At 40.5% G+C, this 16,677-nt stretch overlaps 1 protein-coding gene across 2 annotated transcripts in view; it reads right to left on the minus strand.

Moving 5' to 3' along the window:
- Nucleotides 1-759: 759 nt before the first annotated feature.
- The window catches only part of shc2 (SHC (Src homology 2 domain containing) transforming protein 2), a 19,270-nt gene continuing 3,352 nt past the window's right edge, over nucleotides 760-16,677 (minus strand). The window contains exons 3-14 of one of the 2 annotated variants that reach the window (XM_034146333.1): nucleotides 12,713-12,783; nucleotides 9,836-9,896; nucleotides 9,518-9,637; nucleotides 8,964-9,017; nucleotides 8,736-8,787; nucleotides 8,519-8,645; nucleotides 6,073-6,247; nucleotides 4,554-4,647; nucleotides 2,913-3,083; nucleotides 2,482-2,807; nucleotides 1,920-2,071; nucleotides 760-1,571 (exon numbers count right to left, since the gene is read on the minus strand). In XM_034146333.1, coding sequence (XP_034002224.1) covers nucleotides 1,943-2,071; nucleotides 2,482-2,807; nucleotides 2,913-3,083; nucleotides 4,554-4,647; nucleotides 6,073-6,247; nucleotides 8,519-8,645; nucleotides 8,736-8,787; nucleotides 8,964-9,017; nucleotides 9,518-9,637; nucleotides 9,836-9,896; nucleotides 12,713-12,783 — 1,380 coding nt within the window. In that variant the 3' untranslated portion in view covers nucleotides 760-1,571; nucleotides 1,920-1,942. Of the gene's footprint in view, nucleotides 1,572-1,919; nucleotides 2,072-2,481; nucleotides 2,808-2,912; nucleotides 3,084-4,553; nucleotides 4,648-6,072; nucleotides 6,248-8,518; nucleotides 8,646-8,735; nucleotides 8,791-8,963; nucleotides 9,018-9,517; nucleotides 9,638-9,835; nucleotides 9,897-12,712; nucleotides 12,784-16,677 lie in introns of both variants that reach the window. The other variant, XM_034146332.1, reaches the window with a different exon arrangement.

Here is a 16,677-nt window from a genome sequence, read left to right on the forward strand (position 1 = left end):
ATTCATTGGCATGGCAAGAAAACGTTGCATTAGGAGCATAAATGCACATTATTTACAATCTGACACAAATGCCTGTCTCTGCAGTTATTAAGGCACTGAAGTGGGAGGAGCTGTGGAAATACAGGCATGGGTATACTGAGTTTGTAACCTATAGGACGTAGAGTCTGATGGAAGGCTTACACAACACATACAGCATGTCTTTGACAAATGATGAACAGCCCTTGCAAACGAATGACAACACATGACTGATATTTATGGTAAATGATCAAACCTTCAAGACCATGTCTAGTTGACTGTCGATACAAAGATAGTATGCGTTTTTTAAAGGTCCCCTATTATACTGTTTTTCATCAATATATTATAGGTCTCAGATATATACACAAACATGTCTCTGAAGTGTTTGGCTCCAAACACCAAACAGATCATTGCAGCATCCCATAATCCCCTCTGTTTCAGCCCTGTTTCAAAAGTGCTGATTCTCTGTCTGTTACTTTAGATGAAAATAAGGAGCCACTCCCCACGCCCCTCTGAGAGATATTTGGTTAAAAAGAACACAATGGTGCTCTAGGAGGTGATTCAGGTGATAAGGTGGGGGGGGGGGGTTACCTTGGTTGGTGATTGGCTAATGGTTACACAAGACAAAAAATCGTTATGACATCATAAAGTGGCCAAAATCTGATCAGCTCATTTTCAGACAGGTTTCTCTATAAATGGATCAAAAGAGAGAGAATCTTTTTTCCTGAAACTTTCCGAATCTCTTTACACAGAGGGGACACATGTTGATGTAGAAGAGACATGAACAAGTGGATTTTGCACAATAGGTGACCTTTAAGTGGGTTTTGGTGCCTTGGTTATCATAGAGAATCAGAAATCCTTCCCGCAACGGCAATGTAACATAAAAAGGCAGACAATCATGTGGCTTTCTTTTTTTATAAATGCAGCACTTAATCATGCTTGGTTTGTTTCCATTGTGCCATCTCAGAGTCAGGTAAACACGTAACAACAAACACTCTTTACATTCAAATTAAATTGTCTCTTAGAGTCGCAGCATTTTCATTTCCTTCATTCACATTGAAATGACCTAGTGAGTCATTTTACATCTTCAGATTTGTAAGCAGTGTCTGTAGCAGATTGACAGTTTTGTGGTTTTGTTCTGGGGATATCCATGATTTGTCCGGTGTGTGATAGGCGGTGGTTTACTGGAAGCACTTCACTTTTACAGGCTTTTTGAGACGTCACCTCAAATCCTTTTTCCATTTCCCGAAGTTGGGTCCTCTACAGACAGATGTCACCTACATCTTTGACATTGGTTGACAATTTTCCGGGTCTGAAATCTGTCAAATGGTAGATTCTGGTCGTTCTTTTAGCTTAATAGCTGCATGCTGAGGAGTTTATGATAGGCGAGGGATAGTTTGGTTGATCGTTGTGGGCAAAAGGCAGAGAAAGTAAAAGGAGACACTCTACTTGGAAGAACTGTTCATGGAAATCAGTGACATCCTTTGTTCCAGATGAATATCCATCCTGGGTTTATTCATTCCATTCATTTCCGTGTTGGCGACCTTTGAAAACAGCTGTGAAATATAGAAGACAAAGAAAATGTTATATTTTTTGCACAATTTAGTAATTTTCTAAGCTTATAGATAACAGTCTGACACAAGATGATTTGTCATTTGATTGCATGCAGTAATGCTATGGCACATTCATTTGTACCAATTGATCACCCTCACAAATCATCAACAACCTGCTAATTGTATCTTAAAAACATGCATTTCTTTATGGGAGTTATATTAATCTAATTATTTATTAACATAAAGAGTTTCTAAATGGTATTTCTCATCCACTGCCCCATACATTTTTGCATTTCCATTCATCAAATCCTTTTAGTTATTGCACACATGGTTAATATACTGCCTGCTTACCGTCCCCTGCAGGGCCAGGGGTCTCACAGCTTCCTCCGGACCACCTGTTTGAGGTGCAGCTCGCTCTCTGCTGCCACGATAGGCAGCTCGTTCTTCAGGTGGTACGCTATGAGGTGGCTGATGCTCTCAAATAACATGTCTTTTGTCCGGACCTGTAATGAGGACAGCAAGATAAGATAAGATAAGTACTTTTTTTTATATCCCAATTTGGGAAATGTTTGCGTTGCAGCAGCATAAAAAGACAAGGCAATGTACATAAGAGAAATGAAGACACTAGAAATTATCAATCCAAAATATTTCTAAAATAAAAATAAAATAGCATTAAAAAGTTAAAATATATACATGTGGAAAATATACATGTGGAAATACAAATTTACAGTAACAAAATATAATGCAGGATATATATATTAATTGTGCAAGAAATGGATTATTCAATATTAGATTGAATATAAATGGAAAATGTGCAGTGGGAGTTTAAGAAGAATAAGGAAATTAGTTGTTGTGTTCAGGCCAACTGGCAGACATGTTTCTGGTGTGTTTATTTCCTTGCTGCCTGACTCACCACGCCCTCGGGGTCCACCAGCAGCAGGTGTTTGGGGAGGCCACAGTGCATGCCTGTCAGGACGTACTGCCCCTGGTTGGTGGTGCTCTCCCGGACCAGGAAGTCTCCGTCTCTGACCAGCAGCTTCTCTGCGTCTCTCCTGCTCAGGCGGCTGTGGTACCAGGTCTCCCTGCGCAGCTGCTCCTCGTTGGGGGCCACGGGGGCTCTGCGGCGGGGGGGGCTGGGCCACTGATCCTCCAGGACCCCCACACCTCCCCCTGCAGCTCCAACAGCTCCAACAGCTCCACCACAGGCCTCGTGGAGCTTCAGTGCGTCCTCGAAGGGCCCTGCAAGGACAACAATGTTTCACAAATACAAATGCCGTCACTCTACAGCATTTTTTTTTATAAAAAGTGTGCTTATCTTTACTATATCTGTCTGTCAGGACTTACTCATGTCAAAGAGGTCTTTCTTTGGACTCTCGGGCACCCTGGACCCTCTGTATCCGTTGGCCAGTGATTCCAGATTCTCCAGACTCTGGGTGTTCACGTACTGATGCTCCTCGTAATCTCTGCTGCCTGGAGGCTGGCTGTCAGCACACAGGTAACCGTCTGATGTCAGACCTGAGGGGAAAAGCAGCCTTAAACACACAATTTTTGACTTGGATAAGTGTTTTTGTTTGTGTCATGTGTATCTTTAGATTTGTGCTAAACTTTTGTAATGTTTCGGCTCCCTCTAGTGGTTGAAATCAAAACGTTATATGTCAAATGCTACTTTCTGTTTATTGTTAAACTCCATTTTTAGCCAAGACAATTAATCCAGGTGTGGCATGTATTGGAGAAGATGTGTATTAGGGCTGTGCGATTATGGCAAAAATCATAATCACGATTATTTTGGTCAATAATTGATATCACGATTATTAAATACGATTATTCATTGACTTTGAAAACATCGATTTATTGAACTTTAAAACAAATACAAATAATAATTTGAACAGTATCTTTTTAACTGTTGATTACCCTGAACGTATAATTCAACTGAAAAACCAATACAAAAATAAATAAAATAAATGATACATTTATTACATTTAAATAAATAATATCAAAATAATAAATACCAATAAACAAGATCAACAAATATTTTGGAGCGCACTTCAACAAGCTACTAAACATATGTAAATATGATAAATAATACAAATAAATTAGACTAAAATAAATTAGATCAAATATGTTGCAGTGCACGGTCACAACCAAGCAAAGCAAAATAATCGTTTTTTTCGATATTGTGGCAGGCCAAAATCGTAAATTGCGATTAAAATACGATTAATTGCACAGCCCTAATGTGTATCACTAATTGTGTAGTTAAGGATGAATCAATCACAATATGCCATCTTGCTTAGGATCTAGCCATTTTAATGTATAACCCTGTATCATGATGCGTATTGTATCGTCAGATTCTTTCATAATTATAGATCAAATGAATGAAGCCACTCATGAGAAGGCAGTTTCTGTACCACTTGATCGACTTTCTAATATGTGAATACCCACACCAAAATAATCTTCTAAAAAATAAGCAAGAAAGCTCACAATAATTGTTTTTGCTGCTGGGTGTTTATTGCAGTTGTTTCCACTAAACCTTAACCATTATATATTATGTATTATGTCAAAAGTCTTACAATTGTATTATAATCTTCAGGTTTATCTAATTGGACAGTTGACAATTGGTTGTTGTACTTATAGGTAGATAGATTGGTAATAAATTAAACTTGGCTATCTTCATTCTAATTGTATTATGATTGTATTACCACTTCTGATTCAATTGGAGGATTATCATAATGATCCAAATGTAATTCAGCGAATCTTGATGCTCCTATGAAAGATGATTAAACCTCAAATAATTGTATCAGGGTGATTTTGAAAGGATCCAAATACTGGTCCTGTGTTTGTGTGAGAAGGTCAGTGAGTTTTATTCAGGGCACAAAGTTCAGTGATGACTGGGACGTGCACTAGAGTAAACATTTTCTGTGAGAAAGGTACACATCATCATGTTTATTTCCAGATGTTGTACCTGTGCAGCACCACAGGGGGTCTCACCTGAGCTGCTGGTGGTCTCCGTGTCCCAGTGCAGCTCATAGCACAGCTGCCCGGGGGGGTAAGCGGTCTGCTCCCTCCTGGCTGGTGAGCCCATCTGCAAACACACAACAGAAACACACCCTAAATGAGTGATGTTACGTACGCTAACGATCCGATTCTTTTGAACGGCTCTTTGGTACGAACGAAGGGAACCGAGTCATACTTGGTGAGAGCCGTTCTTTTTATCATTGGTTCACTGCCTGCCATAAATCCACTCGCCTTTTGAACGGCTCTTTTGAATGGCTCTTTTGAACGGCTCTTTTGAACGGCTCTTTTGAACGGCTCTCGGAAAGGAACGGAACCATAAGATCCGGCTCCGTTCAAAGAGCCGTAATTCCCATCACTACCCTAAATACATGTGTTTCTCTTTACCTCCATGCACAACTCTCTCATCTCTTGTCCCCCACATAATGTCGTTTTGAAGCACTCTCCTTGAAACATTAGCCACAGCATGTGACCATATTTTGCCGGCAGAGAGCGATGATTTCTCTCACGCTGGGCAACAGAGGAGCCGAGGCTTTTTATGTAATCACATATATCTTCGGCAATTACGGTGCAGGCAGGAAGACAGCGATTGGAGTTTATTGTCATGCTCCTGATGTTTAAATCCATGTAAACAGAGGGCGAAGAAGTAGGGAATACTAAATTGTAAAATGACTCTGTTACAAGTAAAAGCCCTGTATCCAAAATGTTACTTAAGTAAGAGTATTGACATCAAGTTAAAGTACCAATAGTAAAAGTACTCATTATGCCTAAGGTCCATTTCAGAACCATATATGAAACTACTGGATTATGATCAGAGGTGAAAGAAGTAGTCAGATCCTTTATTTAAATACAAGTAGCAATACATTCATGTCAAAATACTCCATTATGAGTAAAAGTACAGAAGTATTATCAAGAGAAAATGTACTATTTCAGCAGAAAAATGTCCTCCACATGTGATATATTATTATATATGTGACATTATTAGATTGTTAACATGGTTGCATCAAGCAGCATTTGACTGTTTTACTTTTTCTACCTTTAAATTTAAACAGTTAATCCAGTAGTTTAATTTTGGATTATGTTAAATGTTTATCACATGTTTTTTAATGCAACATCTGAAAAGTAACAACATGATAATACATGTAGTGGAGTAAAATTAAATGAATTCCCTTTTAAATATAGTGGAGTAAAAGTATTAGGTAGCATTAAATGGAAATACTCAAGTAAAGTACTAAAGTATTTCTAAAATGTACTTGAGTAAATGTACTTTGTTACTTTCCACCCCTGTGTAAATTAAACAGCAGAAGGAGCAGGAAAACATATCAGTCACCAGTTTTTGACGGAGATATCAAAGAGCTTGTATCAGATGAAGCTTGGTCTTGCACTGCTTGATGATCACCAGATGTAGCTGTGATATAATCTGTGATAACATTAGTGCTTCCAGAACCTGACCTGCCTTAATGTGGTTTCTTTAACCCTGCCTGGTGTTCCTCACCTGTATCTTGCTCTGAGGCTGTGTGTGGATGTGACCCAGCAGAGATCCACTGGGCCGCAGCCTGGAGTCCACCAACCCCCCGACGGGAGGCTCCTTCCCTGGGATGCTGTTGTAGTAATTATGCTCAGAGGAGTCCTCCTCCTCCGCCCACACCGGCTCCTCCGTCCTGACAGACCTGAAGAAGGTCACACGTGTAAAACATACATTTCTATCAATCAATCAAATGCTATTTATATAGCCCAATATCACAAATTACACCTTTGTCCCAGTGGGCTTTACAGACTCATACAGCATAAGGAAAAACTCCCAGGATTGAAAGAAGTGCAATAAATGTTGTCTAACAGAATAAACAAGGTACGAAATGACACCATAGACAATCCAAATGACAAATGAATGATATCTGATTATTGTTTCTGCACAAGTGATACCACAGCTTCTATAAAAAAAACATATTTTTTAAAGAACAGCCTCTCAGTCACGGCACCAAACTGTTTGAGTCGAGGCTCTTTGACAGGAAGTGAAACAATATTAGATTAGTTTTTAAAAGAAGATCCCATAGACAAGCTTTTATATGATTGATTTGGTTAAAGAGATAGTTATTTGTTTTGGGGGGGGGGGGGGGAATTGTACTGTTTTTACCACTTCCCCAGAGTCAAAAACGAACAAATGCCTTGGGAATGGCCTTTTTATTTATTTGTTGTTGTCTGAAATTATGTCAAACAGCACTATTAAGCTATCTTTGCTCATCATCATCATCTCTATGGGATCAAATTACATAACCATTAGCATATTGGCATTCAGGAAATTAGCCAAATGTATCAAGTAAACTAAGGGGGCTGGGCTTTGTCGGTCTCTGACTTTGAAAACCCCTGCTCTAAACAATAATGTTGATTATTATTATTATTGTATTAATACTCTTTAAGAATAGCCATCTGGGTTCTGAAATGGATTGAGTCCGATCAGATGACATCCCCACATGCTGAAGTGATCTATATAAATCTGTTGGATATTAATATAGATCCTCAGAGCTGCTGTTGGCGGCAGGAAGACATTCATCTGAAACCAGAATAGAAAACACTAACAGTCTGAACTCCCTCCTCTCTCTGCAGTGACATCCTCCACACCTCAGGGTTCATCTGTGAGGATCAATATTATCAGATGGATTTTGAGGAAAAACAGGAACAAATTATCATTGTTTACTTATGATAAATAACAAGGGAATCTGTTATACAGGAGATTAGATTTTTGAGGTGGAAAAAGCTTTTTTATTGAATAAATTAGATGATTTATAGTGCCGATATCCATCTTCACGTCCTCTCGGTATTAGTGACTGGAATTACGGCTCTTTGAAGGGAGCTGGATCTTATGGCTCCGTTCCTTTCCGGGAGCCGTTTAAAAGATCAGTTTTTTTTTTCAAGGGGGCGGGGTTACTAGGTTTATCTGCTAAATAATCACCAGGATAATGATTCACTGTATTGCCAGAAATCTACTTTTACTCACAGAAAATGTATAACTTGCTACATCTCTCAGCCAGCCAAACTACTACTCAAGCAGCATGCGTTATGCCATCATCTACAGCAGGGGTCTCAAACTCAAGGCCCGGGGGCCAAATCCGGCCCGCGAGTTCATTTTATGTGGCCCCGCAAGAGCTTGCAAAGAATATAATACGTTTATTATACGGTTGCATGCCACTTTATAGAAGCAGGTTGCCCATAAACTACATGTCCCACAATGCATTTCGTTTTGTGACATTCTCACTGAAGAGACTTGCAATTATTTGCCCTGGACTTCTGCTTTCAGACGTTAATTACTAAGTTATTATCCTATCCGATAATAATCCAATTCAGAGGCAATAATGTAATATAATACATTATTTTATATATATATATTATATATTTATATAGTTACAACCGGCCGTTTGAGTGCAACCTTTATGCGAATGTGGCCCGCGATGAAATTGAGTTTGACAGAACGGCTCTCACCAAGTACGACTCGGTTCCCTTCGTTCGTACCAAAGAGTCGTACCAAAGACTCGTTCAAAAGAATCGGATCTTTCTAAATCTTCCTAAAACAACTTGACTTTTAGACTTTTAATGGACATTTGCATACAAACAATTTAAACAATTATTTTGTTGCCTTTTCATTGTCTAAATGATATTACTTCAGTACTCTAATAGTAGTCTATGCAATTAAGTTATTTCTGAGCACTTATTTGTTTTAGAATTCAATGATATATGTCTTTACCATCCTTTTACATTGTGTGAATCTGTACTGTCCTGTGTGTCACTCCCACTCTGTTGCTGCTTTAACTCCTGAATTCCCCCACGTGGATGAATAAAAGTCCATCTTATATTATGTTATTTCACAACTTTGGAGGACAGTGCCTCCAAAAAAAAGGCTTTTCATCATTTCATAGAGGTCATGGTGTGTCTGGGCGGCACGTTACCTCTCCATAGACATCATGGTTTTGGGAGGACTGTGGAGGTAATGTTTGAACTGCAGCTCGAAGGCCTGGCCGATGGTGCTGATGACACTCTCAGCTAAACCGTCCGAGCACTCCAGGATGTGACACGCTGGAGGAGACAAAACAAGAGGTCACATTTTCTTTTAATGTGGTTATGAAACAGGCAGGGAAGCTGACGGAGAAGCCTTTCAGGACATACCTCTCTGGTTCACTGGGTCTTTGGCCACATACGCAACATAATCAGGCGTGTCCTGCTTAAAAGAAAGGAGGATCAATTCAATTAGATGTATATAATGAAAGCCCTCATTGATTCCTATGGTCATGGGATTGGAAACCAGTCAAATGGAATCCAGTTAGATATGTGTAGCCTGCCTAAAATGTCCAACAACAACGTAAAGGAGAGCTGGGAGTGAATCGCTGCACTCACTGTGTCTCCTCCTGAGGCGAAGGAGATGGACTGCATGGGATGGTGCGCTATCACCTAGGAGAGAAAAGGGATCAAGGTTTTTCCAATATTCTACTTTTACATGTCATTGTTAAAAAATGGGGATACAAAAACACATTGAACGGAACAATAGTGATGCCAAAATAAAAAATAGTTTCAATAAAGTACAGACCAAGGATCAAATTATTTAGGTTAGGAAGATTTGCCAATACACTAAGACTTTTTAAGTTTTGTGTAAAAACGTGCAATTATTATTTTCCAAATGTTGGTTTTTAGAAATGAGGAAATGCTTCTGAACATCATGTAAACATTGAAATTCTTCCGGAGCAAGGTTTAGTTAATTATTTCATGAGTCTAAGCAATCATTTACCACCACTTTAACACATATTATTAACGAAACAGAGTCAAATGTGTGATTGTTTCAAGTATTCGGGATTCAGGGAGTAGCCTTATTTGTATAATTCTGAAACAAAGCAATTTATTTCGGATATTAGGGCGAATATATCAGTATACTCACACTAGTTATATCATCATACCTGTCGTGTGGTAGGGATAAGCAGACCGAGGCCATCTATGCAAATATTGACTGCAATACTCATGCCGGCAAATCGCAGGTTACTCTTCCCCATCACAGTCTGGAGAGCTTTGTTCGTGGTCTACATGAGGAATAACCAAAAAAGAATACAGTGGAAATGATATCGCACAATAAGCAGTTACTGATAGAGAGTTTTAAGTGTCTTAAGACCACAGCAGTATCTTAAACCCATCTAGTTCTAGCATAAATTAAACAATTTAGTATTTAGTTAGTATAGTATAATAAAACGTGGAGAATAAGATTAAAGTTTACTACTAACCTTCTTCCTCCATGCTCCTTTTCCGCCTGGCACAGTATCACACAGCCTGTTGATGGCTTCTCTAATTAGGGAATGAAGAGAGGTCAAAGGTTAGACTAGAGTGGGAGACACTGACTACTAAACTAATAGCTAGAAGGACACTCAAAATTAAAAATCAGCTGTATCTTGTTAACTGTACACCCAAATATTAACAATCCAGTGACAACAATGTGAGGAGTACAACTGATATGTATTGCTTTGAATGTTCTGTTCTTTTTCAGGTTCATAGTATTTTGCCCCTCTACTGTGACATGTTTACAGCACCTCTTTCACCCTCTGTCTGAAACCAGAGCCCTGTCTGCTCAGATTGGTTATCTGGTCGGCTCTGTTGTGTTTGGTCAACCGTTTAGAGATGTCCCGCCCCTTAGCCTATCACGTGCAATCGGTTGAAGCACTAGCCAATAGAAGCAGGAGTGTTACATGTTCAGGAAGTAAATAAAGGAATCCAATGGAGGCATTTCAGGGAGGTCACATGTGTACAGTAGGAGAGATTTTAATGTTTGCAGACCATTTACATGCACACAAACCCATGTAACTACAGGAAAGGGAAAACCCCAACAAGCGTAATAGGGCCTCTTTAAAACATTGTTCAGTCTACAAAAAACTTGCGCAACACAAAAATGGTAAATCCTGAGGTTAAACATGAACAGAAGCTGTGTGTTCCTCCCTCGGGCTAAGGTCACAGGTCACAGACCCAACACAGTTCAAAGGTCAGGAAAAAGGTCTGTTCAGAAGCACTAAACTTCTTACCACCAGCCGTCATTCACAGTGGTTGTTTATCAAACTCCTGTTTAACTTCCTGTTAAATTAGGGAAGAAGAAACACTATAATTTGAGGCAAATATAAAATGTCTAGAGCCTTCTACCGCTTCTTTATGGCATCATAGCTCACATTTATTTGCCACAGTGCTATTCTCTCGGCAGATTTTTTTACAACTTTGCAGTGAAGCTGCTATAACTCCTGGAATGGCCGTCTAATGGGCGTTTAAAGCCTCTGTCCCCCGTGTGTCTGATGGCGGTCGGGAGGCATAATGTGGATTTGAAGCTGGAGCTCGCTGCCAGGGGACAGAGAGGACAGCAGTCAAGAACCCAGCTGCCCCTATCAAGTGGCTCGTAAATATTTAAAAAGCAGCATACCGGGCCCCATCTCCAGTAAAGGTCTTCTCAGGGATTTTTGAAAACACCACAATGACTCATGCTGATGAGAGGGCAAAGGCAGGAGGAGGAGAGGGATGGGCTGTTGTTGTTTTTGTCTGCAGACTCGTTATCTTCCCTGCCATAAAATGCCAGGCCTCATTATCCCTGGTGTTGCTGTTTAACACCCGGACACAGAGGGTACTGTTGGGAAAACGCACCTTCCTCGATTTGAAGGGCATTTTTGAAATTCTGACACACACTGAATGTGTTGTCGTGGTTTTCAAGGACAAAATGAACTTGTACAAGTCAGCTATAGGCGAGAAAAAAAATGCTGCTTATTAATTGCACCCAGCAAAAAATAACTTATAGCAAATGATGTTACGAATGTTAAAAATGTGTTAGATCACTTAGACAAATGAATCATTGATTTGTAGCCGTGTGGGACAGATGGCCCGTCCCATGTTCCCTAAGGAATCAGAAACTGCGTGTCGTTAGCGTCTCTGCGCAATTTGGAAGCTGCCATTCATACATGTCCTTTCCCATCCTGTGGTGTTATAAATGTTTTGTTGTTTTGGAGTTCCCTCCAGAGGGAGTTTCTCTCCCACACTCCCCCCCCTGCCTGAAACGCCTCCATTGGACTCCTTTGTTTACTTCCATAACACTATGTAACACTCGCGCTTCTATTGGATAGCCCTCAAACACATTGTACGTGATAAGGGGCGGGACATCTCTAAGCGGTTGACCAATCACAACAGAGCCGGCCAGATAACCAATCAGAGCAAGACTGGGCTCTGGTTTCAGACAGAGGGTGAAAAGAGGTGCTGCAGCACAGGCAGTAGAGACACTACATACAGATATGAACCTGAAAATGTGCATAATAGGGCCCAATCATGACTACACTATAACACTTGGTCTAATGCTCAGTATGGTTTCTCACTTTGCTAATGTTTGTTAACTCTCCTCCTCCCCCTCCTCCCCCTCCTCCTCAGTAAGTTTCAACCACAGACACTATCCAGCAGGGTGCGTTCGTGGGGGGCCCGCTGCAGCTTTCCACAGTCATTAGTAAACATCATCAATAATAGATCTCCATCTCCATCACTCCATCTTCTGCAGCCTCCTCCCCCTGCACTTAAGCCTTGGCTGCACGGCAGGCTCCGATTACTGCCCATCGATTGTGGAGGAGAGAGAGGAGGGAGAGAGACGGAGAGGCAGTGCACTCCTCCCATGAGGCAGAGGATTGCAAAGAGCCCGGCTTTTATAACAATAACATCACATGTAGGGCATAACAACACGACACCGTCACACTGAGACCCTGAGGCCTAGTTTTATACATACATGTAGCGTCAGTGAGCACATATAGAGTGGATCTATTTGTCTCCATGGGACACACAACACTACATTGCTGCCATTGCAGAAAACCGTGTGACCTTTGTTTAGATTTTTTTGATTGCATTGGCATTTCCTTTTCACTGCACCTTCTTGGAAATATTTTGAGTGACCTTGTAGGATTTCTATATTGTGATAATGAAACACAGCATTTCTCCACAAGTCCTCTTACTCTTACTTCAAGAAAGTGCTGACACTCCATCGTTAGCGTTAGTGTAATTTAATAACATAGTGGCTGATACTTCAGTTGACGCTATACATCTTGGATCAGAGTGTCCTGACTCATCATTACCAATAGTGAGGGTTAACAGCGTACCTTGTCACCTGCGTCCGCGTGTTGAAGTCCAGGGCGCGCATTGACTTCAGTACTTCAATACAGCCCATGTACTGCAAACAGAAGAAACACAAACATTTAAAATGTATGAATTAGCATAGTAAATAAGCATCTATATGATATGTTATATGATCAAATATACCATATAACATGTAGGCTATAGCAAGTGTTGCATTTTCGAGGCAAATTGATCAAAACAGCATTTCAGTTGCATTACAAATCTTCTTTCAAAGACATTTCTGCAGTATTACTCTATTAGTACGCATGACTATGCCCAACAATGCCTCATGATCTAACTCATATCCACATACAGGCCATTACAGGAGGACTCCGGTGAGGAGCAGCAGCTGAGCAGCGTCCTAATGGCTGTCAGGTTGGGGTGCTAATAGCACCTTGACTAGATTAGCAGCACTAAAAGCTCCACATCAAACACAACCTGCAGGTTCTGAAGCCTCTGGGGGGGGGGGGGGGGGGAGGCTGAGGGATGGGAGTGATTTCTGTGGACTCAATCAATGCATGATAAGATGTCTTGGACTTCAATTAAAAAGTAGTTTGCATATGTGACGTTTACATGACAAGATGGAGGGTGAGCAACATGTATGACTTTGCATTTCTATTTCAGATTACCTGCCGTTTTCATGAAATATCTATACGGAATATTTCCATATTTCCAGGAACTGATTAAAACGTACTTTCTGACTATGCCCCATACTGTCTTCATTAAAAAATAAAACAAAATTAATTAATTAATCACACTATTATTGTTATCATTAGTTATGGAAGGTATTAGTGACCCCTTATTCTATGTTTCACCTGTTTGAGAACTTATTTTATAATCTATTTTATTCATATTATATTCACTTTGTTTTTCCCATTTTGTTCATTTAATTCAATGTTGTTGATAATTGTAAAAGTGCTGAGGGTAACGCGTGCCATGCCAATAAAGCCTATTGAATTGAAATCTTGAATTGATTTATAAACTCTTGGTGAAGCTAATTTGGTGATACATAATTGACATCCTCTCTAACCGTACTTTGCCTCAGTCACTCCCGTATTTAGTGCAGCTTCCAGGATTGTTAGTGACGGCAACAGACAGAACACGGCAGCCATAAAGAGAGAGAGAGAGAGAGAGAGAGAGAGAGAGAGAGAAAACAACCTTTGAGCCAGAGAGCTTAAAGCGCTTTTTAACAAGATTTGTAGACGAGGGGAAGTCTTCCATCAGTAAATTGTCTCTCTTTTTTCCCTTCCCCTCTCTTTGCCAATGCCTCCATTGTCACACTCATCTGCTGATGAAACACATCCCTTCTTCTATCACCCTATCTGCTCGCGCTTCCTTTGGGCCAATTCTCCTGGACACTACTCCTTTTGCCACAGGGACACTGCGAGAAGCATTCCTCGGAAATCTAATAACACTGGCATCCCCGTTGTTCAAAAACGTTTGGTGAAGCACGTACGTTGTGTTTCGATGAATGGGTGCATGATGGACGGATGAGGACAGCTGGACGTATCTGGATAGTGTGTAGATGGTGAATGATTAGATTTGATTCAGTACATGCACGCCTGTTTGGTTTGTATCTCATGTTGCCAAAGAACATTTTCAAACTGTGGAATAAAGTTCCTTCTTCAGAGCAACAACATGTACTCGTTGCACCGTGAAAGGACCAAACACATTACCATGCAGAATAAATGGGCTGGTAAATATTGTGCACCAGATTGTGACAGAACAGCATAAAAAAGATAGCAGTCTGTTTTGATAGCTCTCCTGATGATAGCTGGCAGCTGCAGCGCGTTGTGTGCTGCAGTATCCTGGCTGTCAAGAGATGGCAGATGCAGGCCAGACCCAGAGCATGACACGCCGTGTGAACAAAGACACGGTGCAGAGGAGAAAACCAATACTGAGAATCATATTTGTGTCTTTCCCAGCAGAGGAGTGCCTGTGTGTCAGGGAGAACAGAAATAGAGGAGGGAGAGCTGTGCGCGCTGTGGTAGCTATGTTGCTTCAAAAAGGCACAGTGCAGCAGAAATCCACTGTCACTTTGACACTAATGCATGCAGTGCACGTTTAACATTCCTTCAGCTGCTGTGAAATGCAACAAAGACTATAACACCCCTGTTGTGCAATACTACTTACTGTATGTGCAATACTGTGTATATATAAACTGTAAATAGCTGTGCAATATATACTTCCAGCTTGTATACTTTTACCAGGCTGCTATATCTCAAAACTGTTACTGGATGTGTATTTTCTAAACTGTAAATTGTGTAATTTCTACTTTTTATCTGAAATATGTTAATGCATGCTTCTTAATTAGGCTATCTTTGACTCTTTACTTGCCGTTACAAATGTGCATTTCCTCTCTTTGGGACGAATACAAGTGTTCTGATTCTGATCTCAATCATTAGCTTACACACAGTGAGAAAACTGAAACGTTGACTTGAATGAAATGAATGAAGTCAACAGATTTCACACAACTGTATTAGTTTAGTTGAAAGCAATGATATTAAAGTGGACCTATCATGCTATATTTGAATAATATAGTGTAGGACCATACCTATATAAGGCATATTTATACTTTTTTTTTTTTTCAAAATACCAAACAGATCATGCATTTCAGCCATGCCTCATTTCGCTCAATTTGACCATTTATAGCTCTGTTTTTGCAAGGGCTGATTCTGTGAGAACAGCACCATCTACAGGCCTGGCATATGTACTACATCGTCTCCAGCGCTTTCGAACGGCAATGGCCGTGGCTGTCTCCTCCTGATTGGTGGAGTTGGCCCAATAGCCGTAGCGCCACCGTCCTGACGTCAGGACAGTGTTCAAATCTGGATCAGTTTTTATCAGATCCGTTGCAGCCCCTTTTTTAGAGATTTGGGTATGGAGGAAAATAGAGAGGGTTGTGTTTTCTGACACTTGGTGAGTTCCCTGGAACACCGGGGACACATATTCATGTATAAAAGACGTACAAAAGTGCATTTTGCATGATAGGTCTCCTTTAAGTTTAAGTAAAAAATAGTATGTATAACTTAGTGTTATACTATTAAACTTAATATATGTGAAATGTGTTGACCTCATACATTTATTTATAGTCAACGTTTCAGTTTTTCAGTGCAGGTCACATCACATTATTGTGGCGCCCCTTTAACAATAACCAGTCTGCAAATCAACTGAGATATCAATCACACATAAAGCAGCACTTGTTATGACTCTAGGAAAGCCCTGCATGGTGAGGAGAGGTCTTCATTAGGCCCCACCCACCCCCCATCCCCGTCCACATCACATGATGCACGTGACTGTGACTTAATGTAATTGAATATACGAATGAATGGTGCCTGTATAATGCCATTAGAAAGCGTGCTTGAGCCCCAGACTGGGCTAATCAAGAGTCATGTCATTAGTTTTGAGGAGAGGCGGAAGAGCAGAGTAAAGAGGGGTGGAGGTGAACAGGCGGCGGGGGGGGTGGGGGGATCATTGACATTGACATCAAGCAGCCTGGCTGGGATGGTAACCCTTTGTAAACACATGTCATGTTCACACAGATGGAGATATCTCTTCATATCTCTTCTACTCTCTAGTGGGACAACCAACTATTTCTTTTTGCAGCCTGGTTTAGTTTCATGATAGCAAAAAAATAGTTTGCGATCTATTTTAAAAACATAATCCAAGCTTACTCAAATAATTGTACTATAGTTAACATTGTGATACACAATGCACACGGATTGTAAATAACATTTAATGGTTAACATGTTATGGGCTCCTATAAATGTAAACAATCCCGAAGACCACTCCCACGATCCACATAAAACATACGTTAGATCCACTTTCTGCCCTAAAATAATGCTCCTCACTTCAGTCTGTGCACATATTTCCAAGGTTTATCTTCCCCGCCCTGACGCAGTCTCTACCAAGCCATCTATCTGGATTATGTATTCCCCAGCCCCTCGCC

This window comes from Trematomus bernacchii, unplaced genomic scaffold (assembly GCF_902827165.1).
Source record: "Trematomus bernacchii unplaced genomic scaffold, fTreBer1.1, whole genome shotgun sequence".
NCBI classification, from domain to species: Eukaryota; Metazoa; Chordata; class Actinopteri; order Perciformes; family Nototheniidae; genus Trematomus; species Trematomus bernacchii.